The sequence below is a fragment of the Camelina sativa genome, chromosome 20 (assembly GCF_030686135.1).
Source record: "Camelina sativa cultivar CO46 ecotype springtype chromosome 20, ASM3068613v1".
Classification (NCBI taxonomy): Eukaryota; Viridiplantae; Streptophyta; class Magnoliopsida; order Brassicales; family Brassicaceae; genus Camelina; species Camelina sativa.
The window spans coordinates 753,962-777,993 of NC_141899.1; the positions used below are offsets into that span (position 1 = coordinate 753,962).

General features: G+C 36.9%; 9 protein-coding genes, 1 long non-coding RNA gene and 1 other non-coding gene across 11 annotated transcripts; 7 read left to right on the top strand and 4 right to left on the bottom strand.

Annotated features, from left to right (window-relative positions):
- Positions 1-1,391: 1,391 nt before the first annotated feature.
- Positions 1,392-2,947, top strand: LOC104768436 (protein CANDIDATE G PROTEIN-COUPLED RECEPTOR 6). Its single transcript, XM_010492426.3, has 2 exons — positions 1,392-1,990; positions 2,102-2,947. Exons 1-2 carry the CDS (start codon positions 1,483-1,485, stop codon positions 2,746-2,748), a joined length of 1,155 nt encoding a protein of 384 aa, XP_010490728.1. The 5' UTR covers positions 1,392-1,482; the 3' UTR covers positions 2,749-2,947.
- A 1,529-nt stretch (positions 2,948-4,476) lies between these two features.
- Positions 4,477-5,247, bottom strand: LOC104768437 (uncharacterized). Its single transcript, XM_010492428.2, has one exon. It carries the CDS (start codon positions 5,147-5,149, stop codon positions 4,664-4,666), a length of 486 nt encoding a protein of 161 aa, XP_010490730.1. The 5' UTR covers positions 5,150-5,247; the 3' UTR covers positions 4,477-4,663.
- A 250-nt stretch (positions 5,248-5,497) lies between these two features.
- Positions 5,498-7,601, top strand: LOC104768439 (uncharacterized). The gene is made up of 5 exons (XM_010492430.3): positions 5,498-5,958; positions 6,062-6,140; positions 6,248-6,335; positions 6,502-6,623; positions 7,210-7,601. Exons 1-4 carry the CDS (start codon positions 5,680-5,682, stop codon positions 6,596-6,598), a joined length of 543 nt encoding a protein of 180 aa, XP_010490732.1. The 5' UTR covers positions 5,498-5,679; the 3' UTR covers positions 6,599-6,623; positions 7,210-7,601.
- Positions 6,619-8,401, bottom strand: LOC147918372 (valine-tRNA ligase). The gene is made up of 4 exons (XM_087506463.1): positions 8,191-8,401; positions 7,525-7,700; positions 7,243-7,438; positions 6,619-7,132 (listed from the first exon to the last, which is right to left on the bottom strand). The coding sequence occupies exons 1-4, from the start codon at positions 8,261-8,263 to the stop codon at positions 6,897-6,899; spliced, it is 681 nt and encodes a 226-aa protein (XP_087362589.1). The 5' UTR covers positions 8,264-8,401; the 3' UTR covers positions 6,619-6,896.
- TRNAS-CGA (transfer RNA serine (anticodon CGA)) lies at positions 7,756-7,837 on the top strand. The gene has a single exon. It is a non-coding gene; the product is annotated as a tRNA-Ser (tRNA).
- Positions 8,402-8,729: 328 nt separating the features above from the next.
- LOC104768440 (pathogenesis-related protein PRB1-3) lies at positions 8,730-9,599 on the top strand. Its single transcript, XM_010492431.3, has one exon. The coding sequence runs from the start codon at positions 8,830-8,832 to the stop codon at positions 9,460-9,462; it is 633 nt and encodes a 210-aa protein (XP_010490733.3). The 5' UTR covers positions 8,730-8,829; the 3' UTR covers positions 9,463-9,599.
- Positions 9,480-11,669, top strand: LOC104768441 (uncharacterized). Its single transcript, XM_010492432.3, has 6 exons — positions 9,480-9,922; positions 10,210-10,351; positions 10,472-10,556; positions 10,640-10,687; positions 10,804-10,904; positions 11,323-11,669. Exons 1-6 carry the CDS (start codon positions 9,739-9,741, stop codon positions 11,453-11,455), a joined length of 693 nt encoding a protein of 230 aa, XP_010490734.2. The 5' UTR covers positions 9,480-9,738; the 3' UTR covers positions 11,456-11,669.
- Positions 11,670-13,023: 1,354 nt separating this feature from the next.
- Positions 13,024-14,436, top strand: SGR9 (RING/U-box superfamily protein). The gene has a single exon (XM_010492433.3). It carries the CDS (start codon positions 13,298-13,300, stop codon positions 14,144-14,146), a length of 849 nt encoding a protein of 282 aa, XP_010490735.1. The 5' UTR covers positions 13,024-13,297; the 3' UTR covers positions 14,147-14,436.
- Positions 14,437-18,468: 4,032 nt separating this feature from the next.
- On the bottom strand, positions 18,469-19,231 carry LOC104768445 (uncharacterized). The gene is made up of 2 exons (XR_002037058.2): positions 19,062-19,231; positions 18,469-18,963 (listed from the first exon to the last, which is right to left on the bottom strand). It is a non-coding gene; the product is annotated as an uncharacterized LOC104768445 (long non-coding RNA).
- A 470-nt stretch (positions 19,232-19,701) lies between these two features.
- On the top strand, positions 19,702-21,540 carry LOC104768444 (Protein phosphatase 2C family protein). The gene is made up of 4 exons (XM_087506344.1): positions 19,702-20,137; positions 20,220-20,581; positions 20,729-20,965; positions 21,068-21,540. Exons 1-4 carry the CDS (start codon positions 19,846-19,848, stop codon positions 21,287-21,289), a joined length of 1,113 nt encoding a protein of 370 aa, XP_087362470.1. The 5' UTR covers positions 19,702-19,845; the 3' UTR covers positions 21,290-21,540.
- A 67-nt stretch (positions 21,541-21,607) lies between these two features.
- On the bottom strand, positions 21,608-23,931 carry LOC104768443 (protein MODIFIER OF SNC1 11). Its single transcript, XM_010492434.3, has 6 exons — positions 23,482-23,931; positions 23,219-23,314; positions 22,979-23,122; positions 22,823-22,883; positions 22,654-22,720; positions 21,608-22,558 (listed from the first exon to the last, which is right to left on the bottom strand). The coding sequence occupies exons 1-5, from the start codon at positions 23,799-23,801 to the stop codon at positions 22,691-22,693; spliced, it is 651 nt and encodes a 216-aa protein (XP_010490736.1). The 5' UTR covers positions 23,802-23,931; the 3' UTR covers positions 21,608-22,558; positions 22,654-22,690.
- Between the last annotated feature and the right edge of the window lie 101 nt (positions 23,932-24,032).

Below are 24,032 nucleotides of genomic sequence, written 5' to 3' on the forward strand. Positions count from 1 at the left end.
ACAAGAGTGATCAGAAGATTACTTGTTTATTGGGTTATCTGTCAATTGGTGGTAAATCTCCTCTCTTTATGGCAAAGACTCGATTGGGTTTGGGGGATCATTGTGGTTCAGCCATGTTTTAAGAGAAAGCTATCAACAACGCTAAATTAATTGTGAATTTAGAGATCATTTGTATCAAAAAGTAGAAATAAAAAATAATTGGTTGCTCCTAAGAACTTTTAAACAGTTAAAATTATTAAGTTCAAGATCTAAAAAATATATAGTATTAACAAAATTAAAAAATTTAAAATAGTATGAATACTTCACATTAATACCAAAAAAAGACATACAAAAACGATGTATATGTATATATTCTTGACATACGAATGTATATGATCACCTCTTTAGTAATTCTTGAAAACATTAAAAAAAAAAAGTGTACAGAAAAATCTATATGCTGACGTGGCGAAATAAGAGTCGGTTTTAATATTTATATAAATAATCGGCCAATAAAATGTGTAAACCTTTGGTAGTCTACTCGTAACGGGCTCTGTATTCTAGTTGAATTTGTCGGGTTCGAATCCAACAGTGCCCAAATTTTCCATTAAATTTTTATTTTCTTATGACGGGTTCGAATCCAACAGTTGGATTTAACGGCTGTGCATGCGACCATTCTAAATATCATTGATTTGATTATAATTTCTAGACTCCTCTATTTCTAGACATGTCGGTACCAACTGCCAAATTGCCAGCTAGTGTTGGGAAACGAAATTTTATTGAATGAATGTTTTTTTTTTTTTTTTTTTTTTTTTTTTTGGACAAACATATTGAATGAATGTCTTATACGACCTTATTAATCTTCAGAGACATTTGTAAGACATTTTTTGAGGGACTTGATAATATTTTTTTAAAAAGATGCACCGAATTAAAACTGATACAATATGGGTTTTAGGAGTTTATATATCTATTTTCACGTCAAGATTTGAAAATTATATTATTATGTTCAAATATAGAAACAATATGTCTGATGTGTCTATATATTCTTATGTATATGATCATCACTCGTATGTATACGTCAAGATTAATTAAAGAGAAGCCTTTAACGATTGGTGTAAACGCCATTGGAGCTTTGATCATGTTTTCAACTTTGGACCGGACATGCAATGTGTTATTGCGTGAAGGCTCAAAATCGTCTCCATCTTCAATGATGTCAGATCCTAAGCTAACTGCTGATTCGAAGCATAACCTGAATCTTTTATGCAATAGGATTGAAAGAGTGAAACAGAGCATTTAGAAATCATTATAGAAGAGAGAGCGTTATACGTATAAGCGTTTACATGATACATTGCAAGTTAAAAAAAAAGTTATCAACGACTATATAAATAAAACATCACTCAAGAAGACTTTGACTTAGAGTCAACGTCAACTAAACCGAAGATTGTGTATAATACAACAACGTCCACGAATTTAGTAAGCAAAAGAACACGGCACGAGAAGCCGTAAATGACGAGATTACCCTTTATCACCGCCGTCGTCGTCGTCGTCTTCCTACTCTCTGGTGCTACTCTGACGGTAGCGGAGATTAAGTCTTTCACTATCTCCGATGACTCACGGCCGGTCATTTTCTTCGAGAAATTCGGGTTTACCCAGACCGGTCATGTAACCGTATCGGTTAGCTCTGTTTCAGTATCTTCTCCGAGTACAACCGAGTCATCGAAATTAGGGTTCTTCGTCCTAACGGAAGAATCGCTTCTCCAGGTACTCCTCGAGATGGAGCGAAACCCTAGATTCTGCATCCTCGATTCCAACTACATCCTCCATCTCTTCACCTTCCGCAACCGGTCTCAGTTCGATCATTCCTATTCGATAACGTCCTCGGGCGAGTACTCTATCTTCTTCGCAAGTTGCGTACCGGACACTACAGTTTCGATGAAGATCAAAATGGAGATGTACAATCTTGATCCGAACGGGTCAAAGATTTACTTACCACCCGGTTTGACTCAGTTACCCGGTTTGTATCTCTTCTTCTCCCTTTGCTACTTGACTTTCTTTGGTCTCTGGCTCTGTTTCTGGTACAACAATACTCAAAGTATCCACCTTTTTATGGCTGCTCTGCTTCTAGTGAAATCTTTGACTCTGCTCTGTACTGCTGTGTATAAACACTACGTGAACGTCACAGGCACAGCTCATGGCTGGAACATTACTTTTTATGTTTTCCAATTCGTCAGTGTCGTTTTGCTCTTCACGGTGATTGTTCTAATCGGAAGCGGTTGGTCTTTCTTGCAACCGAAGCTACAAGGAAAAGAGAAGAAGCTGTTGATGATCGTTGTTCCGCTTCAGGTTTTAGCCAGCATTGCTTCGATTGTGATTGGAGAAACTGGACCTTTCATCGAGAATTGGGTGACTTGGAACCAATTCTTCTTGCTTGCTGATACAACTAGCTGTTTGGCGATTGTATTCGCAATGGTTAGGTCGATGTGTTGTCTAAGAGAGACATCGAAGAAACCCGAAGGGAAAGCGGTTAAGAGATTCTACGTTTTGGTAATTGTGTATTTGTTCTTCACGAGAATTGTGGTGCTTGCTTTAAAGATTACAGTAGACTATAAGTACGAGTGGGTGAGCAATGCAGCTGAGGAAATTGCAAGTCTTGCGTTTTGTAGTTTGATGTTTTATATGTTTAGGCCAATGGAGATGAATGAGTGTCTTGATAGTGATGGTGAAGAAGAAACTGCCGAGCTTTCCCTCAAGGAACAAGAGTTTGGGCTCTGATGAAACAATCTGTTTCTTGCTATATAAATGTGTGTTTTAAGTTGTAAATGTGTAATAAGGAGTGTAGTGTTCAGCTTAAGGCCTTAATTAAGCCTTTTTGTTAGTAAAGAAATCCAGTAGATCATGTGGAAGTGTGGAACTTAATCTGTGATATTCGTAATTTTCTGTTGAATATATACATGAAACTTTGGATTGACAATTTCCTTTGTATTTTATGGTCATTTATATAATGGACACAAAAAAGGCAACACACATCATATATAGTTCCGGAAGTATATTGTCACTTGTGTAAACCTAAAGTGGTCTAGGATTTTAGAGTACGTGGAAATTTATGAAATGATTACAATGATTACGTTTGTAATCAAATCGTAAATTAACAAAGAAGAAAGGGTTGAATAATAATAATAAGGCCGACATATTGTCTTGTTGATGAGTCTTGCAGCTTAAGCGTCAGAATTAAAGCATGCCTTGTTTGGTGTATGCCAATTTTTATATATTTATTGTTTTTAATCTTTTTATTGTTTCATTATATCCAAGAATTGTTTTTGCTTACTATCTCTGCTTCATCCGACAATTTATCCGGAAATTAGTAATCGGGAGTTTGAATTAATATTTCTTACGTTAGCAAGTGACATATGGTTGTTCCACGTCTTGCTTGATAAAATTAACAACTTTATTTATTAACTCAATCGGTAAAATGAACGAAATATATTGAGGTTTGGATAGTCTACACGTATAAATATTGTAGAGGAAAATGTCGTGACGCAAGAGAAAGTGAACTATATTGTATTATCATCTTTTGTGGTCGTGATTATGTGTGGTTCACTAAGTCCCCACTAATGATAACCAGGAGGCGTGATCTGAATTTTTTTCTTTTGATAACTCTTAATATTGTTCGTTCCACTAAACTATTTTATCATGCGACCATCATCATTAATATATAATTTGTAGATTGTGTAAGCTATATTCTGTAATGCGGGTTGGCGTTGATTTATTGACTCCTCCAATTCTACACATGTCGATGCCAAATTGCCAACTAGTATTATTGGTGAGAAACAAATTTTTATGAATATCTTACCTTATTATCTACAGAGACATTACAAGACTTTTGTTGAGGTACTTTATGAATTTTAAAATAAAGATGCCATTCTATTTATGTTCGTAATAGTATTCGATATTAGAAATACCAAAACTGATACAAATGGTTTTATGAGTTTATCTATTTTTACGTCAAGATTTGACAATATATTATTAATATGTATATATTCTTGACACTCGTATATATGTACGTATATGATCACCACTCTATTAATTCTTTAAAACATTAAAAAAAAAAAGTGTTAAAACAAGATCTGGTTCTGGCTATATGATTCTCCTCCTTTACAAGTGTTGAACAACTTTGTTTTACAACTTTAGTAAATCCATGGGCATCCGATGCTGGTATTTCCCCGCCTACTAGTTTCAATTTACCAGAGATCAAAAGTTTATAGTTGTTCTTGTTTTCCCGTTTACTAAACTGATAACATTTGGGAAAATCATATCAATACTAAAGCAACAATGCACGATGTCACAAGTTAATTAGCTTCCGTGATTTCACTATCCGAAAAATTGTAAACATTTAGTAGCCAAAATATAAAATTTTACTAACATATAACTTAAACCACCGGTGAATTTTTGTATTTTCCAAAATCCTGAACTATTAATAGAGAGAGAGAAAAAAGGAAACAATTAAACTACAAATAAATTCATAGAAACCCATGAAAATTCTGTATATTACAAGTTTAAATACAAACAAAATCAACAAAAAAGGAAGAATTCAACAAATAACTCTTAAAACAAAGAAAGAAAGAAAAAAACTCATATCTGAATATAATAAGTTTGATGCAAAAAAAAAGTAATTAACTTATATAACAACTTAGTTTGGATCAACAACATCTACGGTGGCAGCACAAGACAATAACCTTCGAAAAAACCTGAACATAATAGAACAAGCTTGTTCTTGTCGCTTCTTCCTTCTAACCCTCCTCTTCTCACCACGACGCCGCTTTGTACGCTCGACGTTTACGTCACTTTCCTCCTTACTCTTACGACGAAACGACGCTGTTTCCTTAACTCTCCCTAGACACGACGTGTGCGTCGCCGCCGACGTCATAGCCTTCTCCGATTTATTCTCATCGTCTTCCCTAGAGAAAGTGTAGCTCCGGAGGTACATCTGTCGGCAAGATATGCTATCCACTACACGCGCTTCCGGAACGCCACCTCCACGACGGACGGAGCGAACGAACTCAGCGTCGGACTCGGGCCACTTATATAGATTTACGTAGGAGGCACGTACGGGACGAACAGGCACGCGCGGGTCATGTGCATCGTTGATGCAACTTGAGATACACACCGAGTTCATGCTCAAGTTTTTTTTATTTGTGTGATATTTTTTTCCTCCTCTCGGCCTCGGTGATTATGTAATGCGTATGTCTAATATATATATGGATTTTGGTTTTTTATTGTATTTTAAGGTTTACTAACGTGGAGGAATAAGTGAAGCTTAGATTTGAAGAAAAGATTAGTGGGATATTAAAGTAGAAATGTTGAGAGAGAGAATGATTAAGGAAAGGAGATGTTATTAATTAATTAATAACATTATAGTCCTTTAATTCGGTGATCCAATTGAATTTTTCATCAATACTGAATTAACTACAATATTACTATTAGTACTTGCGATTTGACCGGATAAAGAACGAGATGATGCAATAACAACACACATCTTCATAATTTGCGACTAAACCGGATAAAGAAAGGTTTGCGTTTGAACCGGATACATTTTCACAATTTGCGATTGAACCGGATAAAGAAAGGTTTGCGTCTGAACCGGATGCATCTTTCTTATCTTTAAGAACATTTCTTGATTTTTCTAATTTGCGCCCAAAGAGAAATATGTTTACATCGCTTGCGTTATCGACGGCACCATTGAGCACGGCGATTATCTCTGCTGCTACGAGGCGGTCACAAGTTTCACAGCCTAAATCAACTAAGAAAGCCAAGCCGGAGAATAAGCGGCCAACGACGACGTCAACGAGCGGTTTCTCCTCTGGCAGAACAACGAAGGAATTGACTTGGAAATGCGTAGAAGGATGTGGAGCTTGCTGTAAGCTTGCAAAGGACTTCGCTTTCGCCACCCCTGACGAAATCTTCGACGACCCTGATGATGTCGAGGTTAAATTTTGTTTTTTTTCCACCCACCACTTGTTCGACGAAATTACTCTGTCTGTGTTAATTGTATCAATGTTTTTTTGACGTTTTTAATGCTTAATTCCAGCTGTATCGTAGCATGATCGGAGATGATGGATGGTGCATTAACTACAACAAAGCTACACGCAAATGCTCCATTTATTCTGGTACATTAATCTATTTATTAGCTTATCACTCTGATACATTTGTTTATCAACTGAAACATTTATATGCTATGAACATTTGTAACCAAAATCTCCTTGTCAACGTTCAGATCGTCCATACTTTTGTCGGGTTGAGCCCGAAGTTTTCAAGACACTCTACGGGATTGAAGAAAAAAAATTCAACAAGGAAGCTATCAGGTAACATCAGTACTGATCAAATGTGTATTATCAATCTTGTTTAGGGGATTCAGCTAATTATGAACTTGCTTAACATAACTGGATGATCCTACTACTCCGGGAATAGAACAATTTGGAAGACATAGATGTTAGTATAACACTGTTTAATGTCTTTTTTATGCTGCAGCTGTTGCATTGACACCATTAAGACGATTCATGGTTCTGATTCCAAAGAATTGGATAACTTCAACCGTGCCATCAGAAGTAGTCCGAGCTCGAGTTAAATAGTCTGATGAAATTCAAATGCAGGTACTGATTCAGTTCTTTTATTGGTAACACATACTTTAAAGTTTCATATGCATTTGTGGCTTAGAGTGTATACAATAGCGTTCTCTTTTTGTGATTATTTTGTCTGATTTCTAAAATGTGGGGGAAAGAAGCAAATACCAAAAACCAGATGGCCAAAAAAACTAAGATTTCCTACTGTCAATCCTCTTTCCTAATAGTAGCTGCAAAACTTATGAAACACCAAAAAGTCTCTGTTCAGATAATTGTTTGTGGACGAACCTGCTCAGTACCATATCATATCACAGGTTCAAGTCCAAGTTCATCTTCAGGTTCATCACTTTCCTCAAATAGTTGCATAAACCGAGCTTGATCTCGCTGCTTCTTCATCCTTTGAGCATGCTTGAACGCAAAAACGCCTCCAACCACAACCAGAGTTGCACACAATACCCCTGCTACAATTGCTATAGTGACTGTTATCCCGTTATATCCTTCCTCTTGGGGACTAGAACTTGTTGTTGCTTTAGCAGATACTACACACATCATTGCATTCAGTTCATATATGTAAAATTACTTGTGATCAATCCTATCTGTTCGTTTCTTTTGACAGGTAACATAAATGCGGAAATTAGTTTTCACTAACCGGAGTCGACCTGGGCGCAACCGTGGCAGACAAAAGTAGCATTAATCTCCTTTTCTTTAAAATGCATATAGATTTGGCTAGCAGAGAAATCAGAGGGACAAAGTTCCCATTCATCGAACTCTTTGTCTGAAACAAGGCTGCCTTGCTCGTAGACTCCGCATCGCTTACACTTTTCGCCACCAATTTCAGTCATAGGCTGTTGTAATAAGAAACATGTATGTTTCACAATCATATGATTATTGTTTAAAAGATAGATGGTTGTAAAAGAGATTAGGGGCGAGCCTGCCATGATTCTTGACCGCGGAAAGTGTACAAGACACCGGTTTTGATAACATCTGGAAGTACAGTTTTGTTTTCTCCTTTGCATTGAAAGTAGACAGTGTGTTTGAGTTTGAACCAGTCGTGCTTTGTGAATATCTCGATAGAGTTGAGTGTGATAAATTGCGAGTCCACAAGTCCTGAAATTTTAAAGATAACCAATATATATGTTTCTATTTAGATGAGTAACAATAAGTCGATATGTCCGAGTGGTTAAGGAGATTGACTCGAAATCAATTGGGCTATGCCCGCGCAGGTTCGAATCCTGCTGTCGACGATTTTTTTTTTCTTTATTTACGGGAAATTCCCGGTTAGATTAAATTGCAAAGACAAGAACCCCGGTTAGATTAAATTGCAAAGACAAGAACCCCGGTTAGATTAAATTGCAAAGACAAGAACCCCGGTTAGATGAAATTGCAAAGACAATAACCCTTTTTTTTTTTTGTCTAATTGAGGACGTTTTCTATTCCTCATGCAAAATCTACACAATCGATCTATGAAAACAAAAACAAAAAACATTATCAAAAAGATCGATTTTTCTTGAGCGGAGAAAACGTTTGGGTTAACCAAAATCCAAAAGAAGCTGTTTTGTGTTCCTGGCAATCCTGACTAGAAGTGTAGATTTGTTACCTGGAATACACATGTGGATGATGATGTACCAGAAAAGAAGATTTCTCCCGATCAGTGGATTCCTAATCGTCATTTCTTAATTTATGTTTTGGATTCTTTTTTTTTTCTTCTATCCTTTTGGTTATTTTTCTTGTCATGGAATGATGAAACAGAGGAAGACGAAGAAAGCTTGAGAGAAAAAAGAGGGAACAACAATAGACAATAGAGATTCACGTGCGTCTCTCACGCGCAACGTTCGTATAAACAAATAATACACCAAGTTATATCAAATTTGTAACGTTCATAGCAAATTTGTAACGTTCGTATAAACAAATAATATATATACCAAGTTATATATTGCATTGAAACATCTTAAAAGCCCGCAAAGTACTCCTTTTATTTTTTCAGAGTTGTATAAGATTTTTTGTCAGTTTCATTAATCAAAACGAACAAAGTCAGCGCTTATATTTTGTTTTGTTTTATGTAATGGCCGTTTATTATATAACAAACTAAGAAAACAAACCAAAGAAACAAACTGAAAACGAACAGACGAAGAGACACAACCTGTCAAAGCTTGTCAGAAAATGGCAAATCAACTAACTGAATTATGAATGTTTTCAAAAGTAAACACAAATCCACAGAAACAAAAGACTTCTGGGAATGAGAAACACGAAGACGACGACTACTTCTACTCTACCACGAAGAGAGATGTCGTCGTCGTCGTCGTCGTCTTCGTTGTTACATCATTGTCTCTCCATCTCCTCTCTTCTCCTCCTTTTTCTAATCCCGTCCGTCGTCGGAACTTTCTTTCCGGGCAATAAAGCCGCCTTCGAACGTGTGACATACAGAGGAAAGAAGGTTTCGCAATCGGCCAAGTTCTTACTCGCCCACAACGCAGCACGTGAAGCTTCAGGCGTGTCGAGTCTCACATGGGATAAAGGCTTAACCCGTTTCGCTTCTAATTGGGCCAAACTACGTAAAGCGGATTGCAAAATGACACATTCAGGTGGGCCTCACGGAGAGAACATATTCTGGTACCGAAATAATGAGAACTGGTCGCCGAACAGAGTTGTTACTAAATGGATGATGGAAAGTGTGAACTACGATCGGACGACTAATACGTGTAAGCCTGGCGAAATGTGCGGTCATTATACGCAGATCATTTGGCGTACAACCACAGCCGTTGGATGCGTACGTGAGAAGTGCGATAACGACCTTGGATTCTTAGTGATTTGCGAGTATTCGCCTTCCGGGAATTACGAAGGCGAAAGCCCTTTTGATATGCCTAAATAAACATTGAGAATTTATTTATACACTTTTTTTCCCCCTTACTAATAATGGTCAAGTTTTGTTTGTTTTCTTTAATCTTCTTTCTAATAATGTATATTGACCGTGTTGATGATGTTCAAAGTTATGGGCTTTGACCTGTTATATGGGCTTTTTTAAAAAGTATGTGAAACGTTGTCGTTTGGTGTTCACTGTGTTTGTTTTCGTCATCGTCGTTACTGAGAGAGTCTCTCGATCTCTGTAGAGAAAAACCCTAAACATTTTTTTTGTTCCGGTGAAGAAATGAGTATCATTCGTAGCGCGATCAGATCGAGTTTATGTCTCCGGCAATCGGATCATGTAATTAGCCGTAGCTCTCTTCTGTTTCTTCAGGATTCGAGGAAATGCTTATCTACCGCCACGGAGACGGAGCAGCCTCCTTCCTCTCCGTTACCACCACCGCCTCCGGGAGGTTCTCCGGGAGAAGGTTCTCTTTTTTTCCCTTTCATGTCTCTATTGTTTCTTTCAGAGCATTTCTCCAATTTTTGAGGGTTTTGATTTGCTTGGAGTGAGTATATCTGAAGCTATTGATATTGAAAATGTTTGGTTTCTGAGTTTAACCGCAGATTCTATTGTTGAAATTACTGTTCAAAATGGGAAAATTTTGTTTATTTTGATTGATATAGAGGTAGAGAGCGTAGAAGGACTCTGAATTGTTATGGTTTTGGGACTTTAGCTCAATATTGATCGTGTTTTTTTTTTTGTTCTTTTCAGGGAGGTTTTATGGGAAATTTTCAGGCTTTTCAAAACATTCTCTGAGGAGTGATATAATGAACGTACTCGAGGGATGCAATGTGACACCAGATGATCTCAAATTCAACTATCCGCGTGGTGGGAACTTAACCCCTGCGGCAGTGTAAGTTGTTAAGCTTTATTTGCATTGTTGTTACAAGTTTTATTATTGGAAGCAGGAAATTTCAATTCCAAACTAACGCATTTCAATCCTTCTTCATTCTCGATGATGTTTGTATATCAGTTTTGTCCAGTTCCCTTCACTTTCAGCATATGATAGAGCACTTCGGAATATCGCAAGGAAAGGAAAGCTCTATAGATTAGAAAGGGTAATTCCTCTACAAGTTATATAGACTTCGTTTTTGTTAGATGACTATTTTAATCCGGAGTTGATTCCTTTGTCTATGATTAGGCTGCTCGTTCTCAGTGGGATCCAATTGTTCCTTTTGAGGGGAAAGTGGTAAGCCTATATATTTTCTGTCATAACTACTTTGTTTATCGAGCTCTTGTTCTCTCAGTCGACTGTGATTCGTATCAATTAGTGTTTGATGAGATTTTATATTGTTTACTGTTTAGGTTGCACTACATGGGCTTCCGGTGAATGCTATAACCGATGACATAGATAAGTTCTTATCTGGCTGTCTCTATTATCCTGGATCCATCCAGTTCCTCACAATGTGAGTAATTATTGGTTTACTAATTCTTATTTTTTGGCCTTTACTCTTTCCGCATTTGATTAGCCGTTAGTTCCACTAGTAGTCTTGCAAATCCAGTGCTCTTCTGTTTGATTAATCAGTTACAATGATTTTTCTCTACTTTTGGATTTAATCATATTACTCTCACTAGAATAAGCAATATATATCTATCTTAATAGTACAAATGTAAAATCCGAGAATTATAAGAGGAGTGATAAAACCCACTCTGGACTGTCATAATGTTTTGTTTTCTTGACTAGGCATGTGACATTTTGTCATCTTGTTTGACACAATATATCTACAGATCTTTGTGCTCTTTGGTCGTGCTGTGTAGTAATTTCTTGATTACTGATAAAATAAGGACATGAAACTATTTTAATGCCTTTCTTTTACCCTGCAGTCAAGGACTTGGAACTTCAAAGAGGGTGGCGTTGGTGCGTTTCACATCTCAGACCCAGGCAATGAATGCATACATTACAAAGAACAGGAACTTCCTTCTTAACGAACGAATCACATTGCAAGTTCTGCAGTAATTTCTTAGTTCCCATTCCATTCTGGTGGTGTAATACAATGGTAAGAGATCCAAAGCGCATTTTTCTTTGTATCTTTACTGTTTGGATGTTCTAGGTCGATTTGATTATCAAAATTATCTATCTGCAAACTTCATGATGCTAGAAAAACTATTGTTGTCTCTCTTCCCTGGCTCTGTTTGAAGATTATGAATAACAAATACATGTCTTAGCAAAAGCAGAACGTCTCAGATAAGCAGATGTTACATTGTTAAACTATGTGATCTTTTTTCTCTCTTGTGTTTTGACTAAAGCTGTTATCTTTGGATGCCCATGTGGTGAAGTGATCCGTCTTGCTTTTAGAAAGTGAATGACTTTGTACTATAAGGGTTTTGTGGGGGCACATTCTCACTAGTGCAATACAAATCGAGCACAGTAGAATAATATAATGAAGTTTTTAATTGTTCACTTGCTTTTCTTTAGTGGGTCATCTTTACTTGTCATTGAAGCATCTTGCTATCATATCTTCTCAGTTCTCACGGTAACCAATCTTTCTTCATGAGTCCCACTGGTTGCGTAGAAGATTTGATGCATTATTAAATTTGTAGATTTTATGATTAGGGAAACTGTACATCCTTATGCTTATAATTAAGATGTTCTTCACTTCGGTACTAGTGAGATCCAATAAACTCAATGGCCAAACCCCTGTAGTAGGATTTTCACTGATTTATGGATCAATCTAATTGGTAAGCTTATTTTTGTTATGGTGGTAAGTTTTTCTTTGGAGTGAGGGCTAATTATGCCAAAACAGCCATTGTAGACTTTTCATTTTTGATGTCCTCCAAAATCTTGTTTAGGGATTTGGGAGACATGAGAGTTTGTGAAAAGTATAGACAACACACCGGGACAAATGCATAGAGACTAGAGTTATAGAATGGTGTGGTCATCTGAATTATTAATCTTTTCAACACTGTTTCTTGAAGACAACAGTTGAAAAGATAGGAGAAGCAATGGATTTAGCCAACCCTTTTGTTCTTGATATAGTTTTGACTTTTGATCATCTTCCTCTTGTTTTGTGGCTTTTGTTTGGTCATATACACCAACCAATAAGAGAAGATCTCTTTGTCCTAAACAACAACATGAGTTCGGTAAATAATCTTATCTAAATATTTGGTATGAATTGATGGGGTTTATGGGGGATTTCAGTTGTGAAAGTAGACAAATTCCATATGGACAAGTAGATTTATATAAACGAGCCGATCCAAATTCTTACTATATACTCCACAGACTCTTGTCTGGTCCCACTCACTAGCTTCACATGATCAAACTCTTGATCAACTTTGGTAAATGTAACTAAAATTATAGTTGGTTACACTGTGTAGTCAAAAATTTGGTTTAGACTGTGGAGTTAGTAACATTAGCAAAAAGGTATAGTTTTCTAAATTTCTACGCATAGCCTTCCAAATAAATTCTTCGAATTTCCTATTTTCAAGATTTAGTTAGAAGTGAAATGAAACACTTTTTAATTCCATAAAGTTTGCAAGCTAATTATGTCTGTCACCAACAGTGGCAAAAGTGTTGTTAAACTTTTTTGCCAACTCTTCTCCATTCATTGCTTCTACACCCTTTATTCTCCAACATATTTACATATCAATTAAATCAAAACCCAAACAAGCAAAGCCGACAACAATCTCTTTTGTACCACACCCTATTTGTTTTTTCCTTAATAGAAAAATCACTCTATTTTATTATTACTTTCACCAAACTCCTAATGACTTAATACATGTTATATAAGCAAAAGATTCATCAAAAAAAAAGGTGAAAGTGTCAAAGAGAAGCGAGAAAACGAAGCACACAAGATCCGATATGGAAGAAGAAAACACCACGATCATCATGGCGTCACTCTCTACTCTATCTCCTTCACATCTCACAAATCTAACTCACTCCATCCTCTCAATCTCTCACCACCATCGCCGCCGCCTTGCCGCCGTCCTGTCCTCTCCGACCCTTTTCTCCCTCACTCTCCGCCACCTCCTCTCTCTATCTCTGCCAGACAAAACCCACCTCATCGCCAACCATCTCCTCTCACTCCTCAACCCTCTTCTCATCAACCGTAAACACCAATCTCTCACCTCTTACGCCACCAACATGAAGCTCAGGGACCTCGACGCTGTAGTCCTCCTCCTCTTTCTCTGCGAAACCCACCAGCTTGATCCAGATGTTCTAGAAGCTTCCGCAGATAATTGGCGGGAAATCCTCGGCAACATGTGCTCCGATACCATGCTAAGTAATAACTCCGGTCTCTGGACTTGCGATGCCGGAATCTTGATGCCGTACATAGAAACCCTAGTAAGATGCAAAAGATTCGTGGACATAATGGGAGGCTACAACCACCTTCGCCGGGGAGATCAGAAACAAGGATACGAAGTTCCAGCAGCTAGAGCTGCAGTGGTTGCGTTACGTGCGGTTGAGGTATTCAAAGGCGCAGGAGAAGAAGTAGAATGCGTGATATGCAAGGAAGAGATGAGCGAAGGGAGAGATGTCTGCGAAATGCCATGTCAGCATTCGTTTCACTGGAAGTGTATATTGCCATGGCTAAGCAAGAAGAACACGTGTCCTTCCTGTAGGTTTCAGCTCCCCACCGACGATGTCTTCTCTGAGATCCAACGGTTATGGGAGATCCTCGTCAAGACTAGCGACTTACACGTGGCGTGATCGCGACTCGCGGTGATTGACACATGTGTAAAAGAAGAAGCGTGTACATCGTTCGTTATCTAATAATAGTAAAGATATCTAATAAATAGTATGAGTGCTGTTGAGTGTTTGGACCGTTTTGATATAATTATAGAACTCATGAGGACTTTCGTTTCTTTTCTTTTTTTTTAATTTTTAGCTGTTTTGTTACTAAATAAGTTCGTTCATGTATACTAACGCGAATAGGGATTTGTTGTAATAGAAATGAAATTAACAGATAAAAGAAAACCAATTTTATTTGCTTCATGTAATAGCTATTTTGTTGTCTTTTTATTTCCTGCGCCAATTAAACAATTGATATAATAAAATAACGAAATACTAATATCTATTAGTCTATTATATATAGCCGTCAATTAAGTTTTTAAATTTGATCGACCAATTATAAATAGAGTTGATCAAGATGTCATGTGCAACTATTCTATCGTGAAAATTCAGGAATACAAAAATAAGAAAGATAAATATTCTAATATTAAAATTTGTAGTGAATTATTGGTTTTTTTTTTTTTTTTTTTTACGCAAAGTGAATTATTGTTAACAACATAAATGTAATAAATAATTTTAAACACAAAAACCATCGATAAAACTCTAAAACTTAACAACAAATCATCATTGATGTAATCTTCTAGTCTGGTTCAATTACTCGAGAAACAACTTGAATAAGCCGCCTATGAGCCATAACTTTGTCCAAGAGATGCACATGTTTAGGGTGGCAGAGAGTTTATTTGTTGATCAAGAGAGCAACAAAACGTTAAAGGGGAAGCAATTCTTGGCTCTCTTTTTTTTTGTTCTCGTCCTGTAACTCCCAACCTGATGGTTGACATGCTCCTCCTTCTTCTACAGCCGAACCAACGCACCTCTTGAGAATTGCTGAACGGTTGATAACAAAATCCATAGCTTTCTTATCCTTGCGATTGCGATCATGATAGCTTTCTGACCTTTTTAGCGTTGTTCATAGCTTTATCATAAAACATGGCTGAACCACAATTATCCCCCAAAACCAGAAAAAATCATCGAGCCTTTGCCATAAAGAGAGGTCTTACGAGCAGCCAACTTTTCTTCATAACAAAGAGTCGGTCAAAATCCTAAAAGGAACTAATGGGCCTATATATATTCGAGCTTTCTACATTTAGGCCTTTTATTTCGTGGGCCAATTATCCGACTTGATATAATAAAATAACGAAATAATATCTATTATATATAGCCGTCAATGAAGTATTTAAATTTGATCGACCAATAGAGTTATCAAAATGTCTAGTGCAACTATTCTATCGTGAAAAGTCAGGAATACAAAAAAATTAGAAAGATAAATATTCTAATATTAAAATTTGAAGTGAATTATTGTTTTAATTTTTAATTTTACGCCAAGTGAATTATTGTTAACAAACAGGAACGTAATAAATAATTTTAAACACAAAAAAACCATCGATAAAACTCTAAAACTTAACTTAGGTTATTAAAAAAACCCTACCATGTATAGTCCATAGAAGGTTTTTTGGGATCAAGAGAAATTTCTTCGATGAGAACCACCTAAAAGGCTAAAAAGTATCTTAGTTGCACGTATAAAGTGTGTCCGTCGAAGTGAAAGATAAGCCGTTCCTGGTGAGCAGATCAAATTGTCGAAGTAACTATTTAGGTTCTTTGTATATTTTCTCAATGGTTTGATGATTTCTTTGTCTTGTTTTTTGAATTTGTGTAGTTAGAAGAAACATAATTTCAATGTTATCGTGGTCTAATTCGCAATTCGACAGATCTTAATTTACTCAAGGTAGATATTATACACACACACATATATATATATACATGCATACTGCAATTTTTTATGATAAAGATTCTAATATTTTTTAAAAAATTGCAGAAAACGATGATGATTGATAATATATAAGTTACATTGCAAGCTAGCTAAGATGAGATGTCTAATAAAAAGTACAAAATTGAAGTGATAATAGTACGTTCGGATACAATTGCAACTAGCTAGATAACAAAACAAGGAAAATCTAATATTTTATAAATTTTAAGTTAATTGTAATGTGACGAGATGATACAGTACGACGACAATACGAAGAACACTAGTTACTAGATAGATAGTGTTGTGATAATATGTCAAGGTTTGGTTCGACCAGACAATATGGGACCTTCACGATGTCTGTCTCATGTTTCCTGCATGCCATGCATTCTATTTACTCTCTTCTTCTCTACGTGCCCACGTCTCCACTTTATTTCATTTTCTTATTTATCATCTGTCAAACAAACTTAAACAAAAGGTTAGTATATGTAGACATATACTTAGTTAGCTAGCGTTTAAGATTCTTTTTATAAAGGTGTAGGTTCAGTTTACTTGTAAACCTAGGCTTATCGAAAGATGAGATGTACTTAAATGCTCGTTTATATTGTACTCCAAATTATATAGAGATAACATCAGAAAGGTTTTCAAAATCAGAGACAGTCTCGATTTGGGTGCATTCAATTTCTTATTAACTGATGATTTCAATATAAAACCAAATTATTCTTAATTTAATTGATATACTTGTGATTCTTTTTTGTTTCTAATAACGATTTTGTCTTATGTAGTTTACTCGATGCATGCGATGAAACTTTGTAGAGTTACATATCCATAGATGTCGCTAAAATTGAAGTAACAACATGTCACTTTGAGCTATGGTATTTACTAATATTCGCTTATTCATTCACTGATATTCAATTGTTTTGGCTAGAAATGGATATAAAATCAAGTTTTATACATACAAAATAGTAATACGTTACTGTATGCGAACTTTACAAGAAGTTTATACCATTTTTATTCATAAAAAACGAAGAGAATTATGTATTAATTCATGAACGTGAAGTAATATATATTTTGGTCCTTTAAACTAGGTTTTGTGGATATATAGTTCATTTCGATTTAGTTTGCTATTGTTGTTTCTCTATATATCAAAAATCAAGTCAACCGGAAACATTATGAGTAGAGATTATATAGTGTGTAATACCTACTGTTGTACCTACGATCTGCCATCTCGAGCAATAGGCGAGTGGGCCTAGGCCAGGTTCGTCTACTGGGCCAAGAGCGAATTAGTGATCGGCCCATCAGCCCCGGAGAAAGGAAGAGAGTGCGGAGATGCTTCGTGCTGGTCAGTTCGCAGCTCGGTCCCGGTCAAAGATTCCCGCATTCAAGATGATTAATTAGACCGCGCAAATCGCGTCCTATTAATGGTGCATTAATTTAGTAATAAATTGGTCGGTATAAATATGTAAGGGGAGTGTCAGTTGTAAGGGATCAAATATTTTTTCCAGCAATAGCAATACAAGTTCAAATTCTCAAATTCTCTCAATTCAGTTCGGAACTGTTTTACGGCGATAAGCTCCTCCACAATTTAAATCACTTCGGAAGGAGAAGCTCATTCTCAGTTCTAACACCTACTTGCACATTCTACCTTGATAAATAAAACATTTGAATTACAATATAACATTATACTAAACTTGAAAGTTATTAAAGAGAAGTAGGTTAATGTCTTAATGAATGTTGAATAAAACAAAGAATAAGCTAAAATATTAAACAATACAATAGAAAACAAAGCTAAGTTTGAAGTAAAAGAAGCTAAAGAGATAGACTGACATCCATGCTCCCTCAACCAAAAGACAAAACACAGTGCATCAATGGCCCAGCTGTCACCACAACTCCTTTCTTATTTTTATACTATATGGGAACTTGTTTTATTTTCTATTTTATAGTACGTTCTTCTTTCTTCTTAATTTCTTTAATCAAAACGAGACTGAAGTTGTTCAATTTTCGTAATAAAGATAAGAAATTAATCAAGGATAGGAAGCACATGAAAATACACTGTACTGTGATGGTGCATTCAAGGACCCTTCAATACGTTCGAAGGCCACATGTGTTTCTCACAAAATGGTTCAATATTTAATCGGTCCATATATGAAAGTTATTTGATATGCTAGGGGAAAATGTACCTGGACCATTCTTTCTATCTGTATTAGACCTATCTACACGTGATTTTCTTACTCTTTTGATTTGACTTTAGATCTATAGCATCAAAATTTTAACCAAATTATGCGTCAAGTCACACGATCTAGCCGACACCCTTTGATGATATTGGCCTTGTCGAACTAGTGGAACCGTCATATGCTTAATCAAACATGAGCAATGAATGAACCCCTTTGTCAGGATTGATAAGCAAGTGGAACTGAATCCCCAATATCAACATCTCAATGGGTTAAACCTAAAACCTCTTTTGTATTGAGTTGTGGAACGTAAATCATCGTGCATGTTCTTGTTCAAAGATCGGATTAGGGAACCTTATCATTAAGAAAAAAAAAAACAAGTGGACGTTTATTGCTCACTTGTTGAATTCTGAATTTCGAAGCACAACAAAAAGGTATAGATGACAAAAATCGAAAACTCAATCTAACTTCGACATATGCATTAAGATAATATAGAAATTTGAACATCTCGTTGATGTAATTGGTCCGTCCATCAACACACGACAGTGGTTCTCTCCACCGTAACGAAAATTCAATCTAACTTCGACATATGAAACTAGACAATCGAACACCTCGTTATAATGTAATTGGTCTATCAACACACGACAGTGGTTCTCTGTACCGTAACATCAAATCTGTGGATCCTTATGAACAGAAAAAAACGATGAAGGGACAGGGGAAGGCCAACGAGGGTCATGCAAAATGGAACTTAGGAAAAGGACCAAAAAGATCCATCCTCTTTGGAAATTCATTTCAATCCCATAATCCATGATATGAATTTCGATCTGAATCTCACAACAAGTAAGAGATCAGCTTTAGATAACATTAAAGGAAGAAAATATAAAGTAAAAAAGAAGACAAGAGACTGAGAAAAGGGCAAAACCTGTAGGGGTTAAGACAGCTAAGAGTGTTCCTCAGTCGCCCCACAAATGTCTTCTCTCCTCTCTCTTCAGTCTTTCTCAGCTCTCAAAACTTTAAATGGTTCCAAGTTCAATGCTCCAAAAACCCACGCCCACACATGCATCCTATGACCTTTCTTTTTCTATCCATTTTCTACCCACAAATTATCAAATTACAAGATAATGAGGTATAAAGACACTAACAAACAACCAATGTGAAAACAGACATTTACTAGTACTACTAAGAAGTCATAAATCATATAATATATTCATGTACAGATGTTTTCATTTAGTCTAACTGTGACTGTTTTGGCTGTGAACATTCTTGCTTTCCAACTTTACAAGATTAACTTGTAAGCAAGGAGAGACGCTTTTAAAGCAAATAATACTACATGATATAAATATAGCAGAACGTAGAAAAGAATATGACAGCTTTTACTTAACCCTACTAAGACAGAGGATCATCATGGAACAGTAAAGAGGAGAATCTCTGAATATCCACTTTAAACTACTGCCCTCTTGTCTTAACTCTCAGAATCATTTAATTTTTCAGTTATTTTGACCCATACCTTTTTGTCCTCTTTCCCTGTTTTCCAACACCTTCACACTTATTCTAGGGCTTCCACGGCTATATATATATATGGTCCCTTTTCTTGAACTTGAAACTCAAAAATCACAACCAGCACCACTGCTTTCCCATCAGTTTAACCCGTATAATTTTATCTGTTTATATTAAGGATATTGCTCGAAGAGTACATACCTGGGAAGATGGTTAAACCTTGTTGGAGAGTAGGTGCCAGCATGGAGAGAAGTAAGATCAATCCCACAAAGATTGATGGCTTGACATGGTATAAAGATCTTGGCCTTCACACCTTTGGAGAGTTTTCGATGGCAATGATCCAAGCCAACAGTGTGATGGAGGATCAGTGCCAGATCGAATCAGGGCCACTGACATTCAACAATACGACCGTTGAAGGCACATTTGTTGGAGTATACGATGGCCATGGAGGTCCAGAGGCTTCCAGATTCATTGCAGACAACATCTTCCCCAAGTTAAAGAGTAAGATACCACCATTCTCATTCTTTATTTCCTCACTCTTGGATATTTCAGGCATGCTAACACTTATGTCTGACATGAACAGTGTTTGCCTCTGAGGGTATGGAGATTTCAGAGCAGGTGATCAGCAAAACATTTGCAGAGACAGACAAAGATTTTCTCAAGGCAGTGAAGAAGCAATGGCCCACGAACCCACAGATGGCATCAGTAGGGTCTTGTTGCTTGGCAGGAGTGATATGCAACGGATTGGTGTATATTGCAAACACGGGAGATTCCAGAGCTGTGCTGGGCAGATCTGAGAGAGGTGGAGTGAGAGCTGTTCAATTATCGGTAGAACACAATGCCAATCTAGAGTCTGCAAGGCAAGAACTATGGTCAATGCATCCTAATGACCCCAACATTCTTGTGATGAAGCACAACATGTGGCGCGTGAAAGGCGTCATCCAGGTAACATATATACATGATGATTACACATTTGAAAACCTGCACAGAGCTTTGTCTCATAAGTTTCTAGGGAATACAAAAGCTTTAAAAAATCATCTATCGAAGCCATCCCTAAAACTGACTAGCAATTGTGTTATGACCTTTGACCAGGTAACAAAATCCATAGGTGACGCATACCTCAAAAGAGCAGAGTTCAACAGAGAACCTTTGCTGCCCAAGTTCAGATTACCAGAACATTTCACTAAGCCAATCCTTACTGCGGATCCATCAGTCACCGTTACCCGGCTTACTCCAAAAGACGAGTTTATGATTCTTGCTTCAGATGGGCTTTGGGAGCATCTTAGCAACCAGGAAGCTGTTGATATTGTACATAATGCCCCGCGCCAAGTAAGTTCAATGCCTAGGCCATATCTCACGGGTTACCACTTACCACCTGTCTGCTGCACAATTTGCACACAAGAATTAATTGTTAATATCTTCATTTTCCAGGGAATAGCAAGGAGACTACTCAAAGCTGCATTGAAGGAAGCAGCAAAGAAAAGAGAGATGAGATACGCAGACCTAAAAGAGATCCATCCTGGTGTTAGAAGGCATTTCCACGACGATATAACTGTTATTGTGATCTATCTCAACCCCCATCCGATCAAAACCAATGCTTGGGCATCTCCACTGTCAATTAGAGGGGGTTACCCAATGCATTCATCATCATGAACAGATCTTACAGCAACAATCATCCTATGTGAGGGAAATAATCTGGAGCCAGGGTCAAAGAAGGAACAAGTAGTATAGCTAGAACAATATTAAATTATATGAGATCTTTGATAGTATTCTCTACAAGAAATTGATGAATTTTCAATTCTCATGTACCCCTGTATGCAAATTATACACGAGGGTACCTTACATATAAGATCAGCAATGTCAATGATGGTAAGAATTGGAAACAAACAGATTACGTTGCAGCATATTGGCGTTTCGGCACAAGCCACAAGATAACCAGCAAGCGTAAATACAAAGACAACAATTAGAAAATAAGTAGCAAAACTAAACATTACATTCCCTTTATAAAAGTTTTCTGGCGCTTGATTCAAAATTATCAGAAAGCAAGTATCAACAACAAAGTTTATCTAAAATCTATTACAGAAACAAACGACATTGTGTAGCATCAGAAAGCCAAGCAAAGTTCCAGTCCCACGAACATAGATTCAGAATTTGAGGCTCTCTTTTCTTCACCGCCATAGAGACCAGAGAAATGGAAACCAACAAATACCTCTATAGTTCTAATGATGTCTTACATGACAAAGGAATTCTGAAGTAGCACAGCTTGAGAGGTCATGAAAATAAGCAACGAAAGAACGATACATGGTTATGGGATCCATTTAACATGCAATATTCGCAGTCAAGCACAGAACAGCAGTAAACCAGCTTACTTTAGTAACCACTGACTTTCATAAGATAAAATAGGCCTACTTTTTTAAGAAAACGGATTGGCACAACTCAAAAGTATTCAACACTTCTAACTAGACTTCAAAACAGCAAAAAATCTCACTTTCCATAAATATTTGCTGCATGCAGTACAAATTCTCTATTGCTGCTGCTTGTGCTTGGTACGAATATGCAATATTAAAAGGACCATCCACAGATATTTAAATGAAATTAAGGCATTACTCAAGCTACACTTACCACATTAAGAACCTGCAACATGGAAAACGTCAATACCAGCCACTTCAGAATTCCTAGGTCCTAACACATTGATAATTGCCATTATAAGACAATCAGAACTATAGGTTTACTTATTGGTTTCTCAAGATCTCATCTGGTGACAAGCTTAGCTTCCGTCCATCTGAGAGAATCATTGCCTGACCGCAAAACCTTGCTCCACGACCGAACTTCGAACTTAATAAACATACGGGGACTTCTAATTCAGAAATAAAGAGAGAATGAAGCAGCCAGAGAGGGAATCATAAAACGCTAGTACACTACCTGCCAAAACCAAAGATTGAGGAGTCAGATACGAGAAAGAAACCAGGTATTAACAAGATTTTGCAGTGCAATAAGAAATATTTAGAGAAACCCACCTAACTACAAAGACAAAAGATACTTTGTTCAGGAACCTTAGGCAGCGTTTCCTGATACAGCTGCCTCCTGATAAAACAAAAGAGTAAGAAAAGGGACACCAATTAGCTTCTCTATTAATTATCTGATTCTAACAAATGGGAGAAACAATAGAAGTTAAAGACCGTTTACCTTGCCAATACTTTGCTTTCCAGGTAAATCTGAAGATGGATCCGAAGCCCCTTTTGAAAACCTAATCATGGATAATTCACAAACCACAAAATCAATTACTGAAAAAAAAAACATTGCACACTAGATAAACATAAATTGGGTTGCATAGAAAAGTACCTCAACGCTCTAGCTTTGCGTTTATCTTCTTCAGCGGAATCAACTTTAGTCTCTTTCCCAAAACGTGCGAGCCTCGCTTTCTTCTTTGCCTCTTCCTCAGTGTTGTTATCAGCAGCAGTAGAGGTTGCAGGAGAAACCCCAAATCTGTTTAAAATACAAAGCGAGTATTAAACTTCAGAAAATCAAGTATTAAAGCAATAAACAAACTATCAAACACAAAGAAAGCACTGTGTAAAATACCTATCAGCTCTAGCCTTTCGCTTCAATTCCTCAGCTTTCTTCGTTCCCGCTGTGTCATTCACCGTGGCTGCTGCTGCTGCTGCTACAGAACCAAACCTGCATCAAGGGTAAAATTCGTATCAATCTCGCCAACAATACGCGTTACCCTAATTTCAACCCTAATTTTAGCAAAAAGAACATCGATTCGTAACCCTAATTTTGGTAAAAACCCCAAAATACGATATAGAATCCAAAGAAGAATACAGTTTGATGAAAAGTCTTACCTCTCAGCACGAGAACTGCGCTTCTCCTCTTCGGTTAGCTTCACAGTAACCCCAAACCTCTCAGCACGTCGTATCTTCTTCTTAATATCATCGACCGGAGATATATCCCCAGAATCAATCGATCCAATAGCATTAGAGTCAGTTTCGTTCTTCTTCTCACCAGAAACATCAGAGAGGCCCTTTAATTCTCCGTCGAGAATGTCGTCGGTACGATCTGGCTCCACAGTGTTGAGGTCTACGATTTTCGTAGGTTTTTCGACAGTAGTAAGCCCTCCGCCATTCGCAATAGTAGCCGTGACCTTGTCTCCGTTGCTCGCCATGGAATCGCTCGTAGCTTCGTTTCGAGATTCGTTCGAGATTTTTTTTTTTTGTTCTTTTGCGATTTTGCCGAAGAATAGGGTTACAGTTCTCGGGGGACTTTTAATAAAGCCCTGGAGCGAAGGGTAATATCGTCTTGAAATAATCATGGACCGACGATTTGGATCTAAAATAGTCCGATCCATTTAACTTATTAGCCCACCAGAACTAGGATTAATATCATCCACTTAACA

Excerpts from the sequence above, each read along its gene's own strand:
- LOC104768441 (XM_010492432.3), top strand. The coding sequence starts at position 9,739 with ATGAGTATCATTCGTAGCGCGATCAGATCGAGTTTATGTCTCCGGCAA. Across the intron at positions 9,923-10,209 it reads GGGAGGTTCTCCGGGAGAAG|GGAGGTTTTATGGGAAATTT; the intron begins GTTCTCTTTTTT and ends TGTTCTTTTCAG. Across the intron at positions 10,352-10,471 it reads AACTTAACCCCTGCGGCAGT|TTTTGTCCAGTTCCCTTCAC; the intron begins GTAAGTTGTTAA and ends TTTGTATATCAG.
- SGR9 (XM_010492433.3), top strand. The coding sequence starts at position 13,298 with ATGGAAGAAGAAAACACCACGATCATCATGGCGTCACTCTCTACTCTA.
- LOC104768436 (XM_010492426.3), top strand. The coding sequence starts at position 1,483 with ATGACGAGATTACCCTTTATCACCGCCGTCGTCGTCGTCGTCTTCCTA. Across the intron at positions 1,991-2,101 it reads CGGTTTGACTCAGTTACCCG|TGAAATCTTTGACTCTGCTC; the intron begins GTTTGTATCTCT and ends CTCTGCTTCTAG.
- LOC147918372 (XM_087506463.1), bottom strand. The coding sequence starts at position 8,263 with ATGACGATTAGGAATCCACTGATCGGGAGAAATCTTCTTTTCTGGTAC. Across the intron at positions 7,439-7,524 it reads GCGGTCAAGAATCATGGCAG|CCTATGACTGAAATTGGTGG; the intron begins GCTCGCCCCTAA and ends TTATTACAACAG. Across the intron at positions 7,133-7,242 it reads TTGCGCCCAGGTCGACTCCG|TATCTGCTAAAGCAACAACA; the intron begins GTTAGTGAAAAC and ends TGATGTGTGTAG.
- LOC104768443 (XM_010492434.3), bottom strand. The coding sequence starts at position 23,801 with ATGGCGAGCAACGGAGACAAGGTCACGGCTACTATTGCGAATGGCGGA. Across the intron at positions 23,315-23,481 it reads CGCAGTTCTCGTGCTGAGAG|GTTTGGTTCTGTAGCAGCAG; the intron begins GTAAGACTTTTC and ends CCCTTGATGCAG. Across the intron at positions 23,123-23,218 it reads CGAAAGGCTAGAGCTGATAG|ATTTGGGGTTTCTCCTGCAA; the intron begins GTATTTTACACA and ends TATTTTAAACAG.
- LOC104768440 (XM_010492431.3), top strand. The coding sequence starts at position 8,830 with ATGAGAAACACGAAGACGACGACTACTTCTACTCTACCACGAAGAGAG.
- LOC104768437 (XM_010492428.2), bottom strand. The coding sequence starts at position 5,149 with ATGAACTCGGTGTGTATCTCAAGTTGCATCAACGATGCACATGACCCG.
- LOC104768444 (XM_087506344.1), top strand. The coding sequence starts at position 19,846 with ATGGTTAAACCTTGTTGGAGAGTAGGTGCCAGCATGGAGAGAAGTAAG. Across the intron at positions 20,138-20,219 it reads CATCTTCCCCAAGTTAAAGA|TGTTTGCCTCTGAGGGTATG; the intron begins GTAAGATACCAC and ends TGACATGAACAG. Across the intron at positions 20,582-20,728 it reads GCGTGAAAGGCGTCATCCAG|GTAACAAAATCCATAGGTGA; the intron begins GTAACATATATA and ends ACCTTTGACCAG.
- LOC104768439 (XM_010492430.3), top strand. The coding sequence starts at position 5,680 with ATGTTTACATCGCTTGCGTTATCGACGGCACCATTGAGCACGGCGATT. Across the intron at positions 5,959-6,061 it reads ACGACCCTGATGATGTCGAG|CTGTATCGTAGCATGATCGG; the intron begins GTTAAATTTTGT and ends GCTTAATTCCAG. Across the intron at positions 6,336-6,501 it reads TTCAACAAGGAAGCTATCAG|CTGTTGCATTGACACCATTA; the intron begins GTAACATCAGTA and ends TTTATGCTGCAG.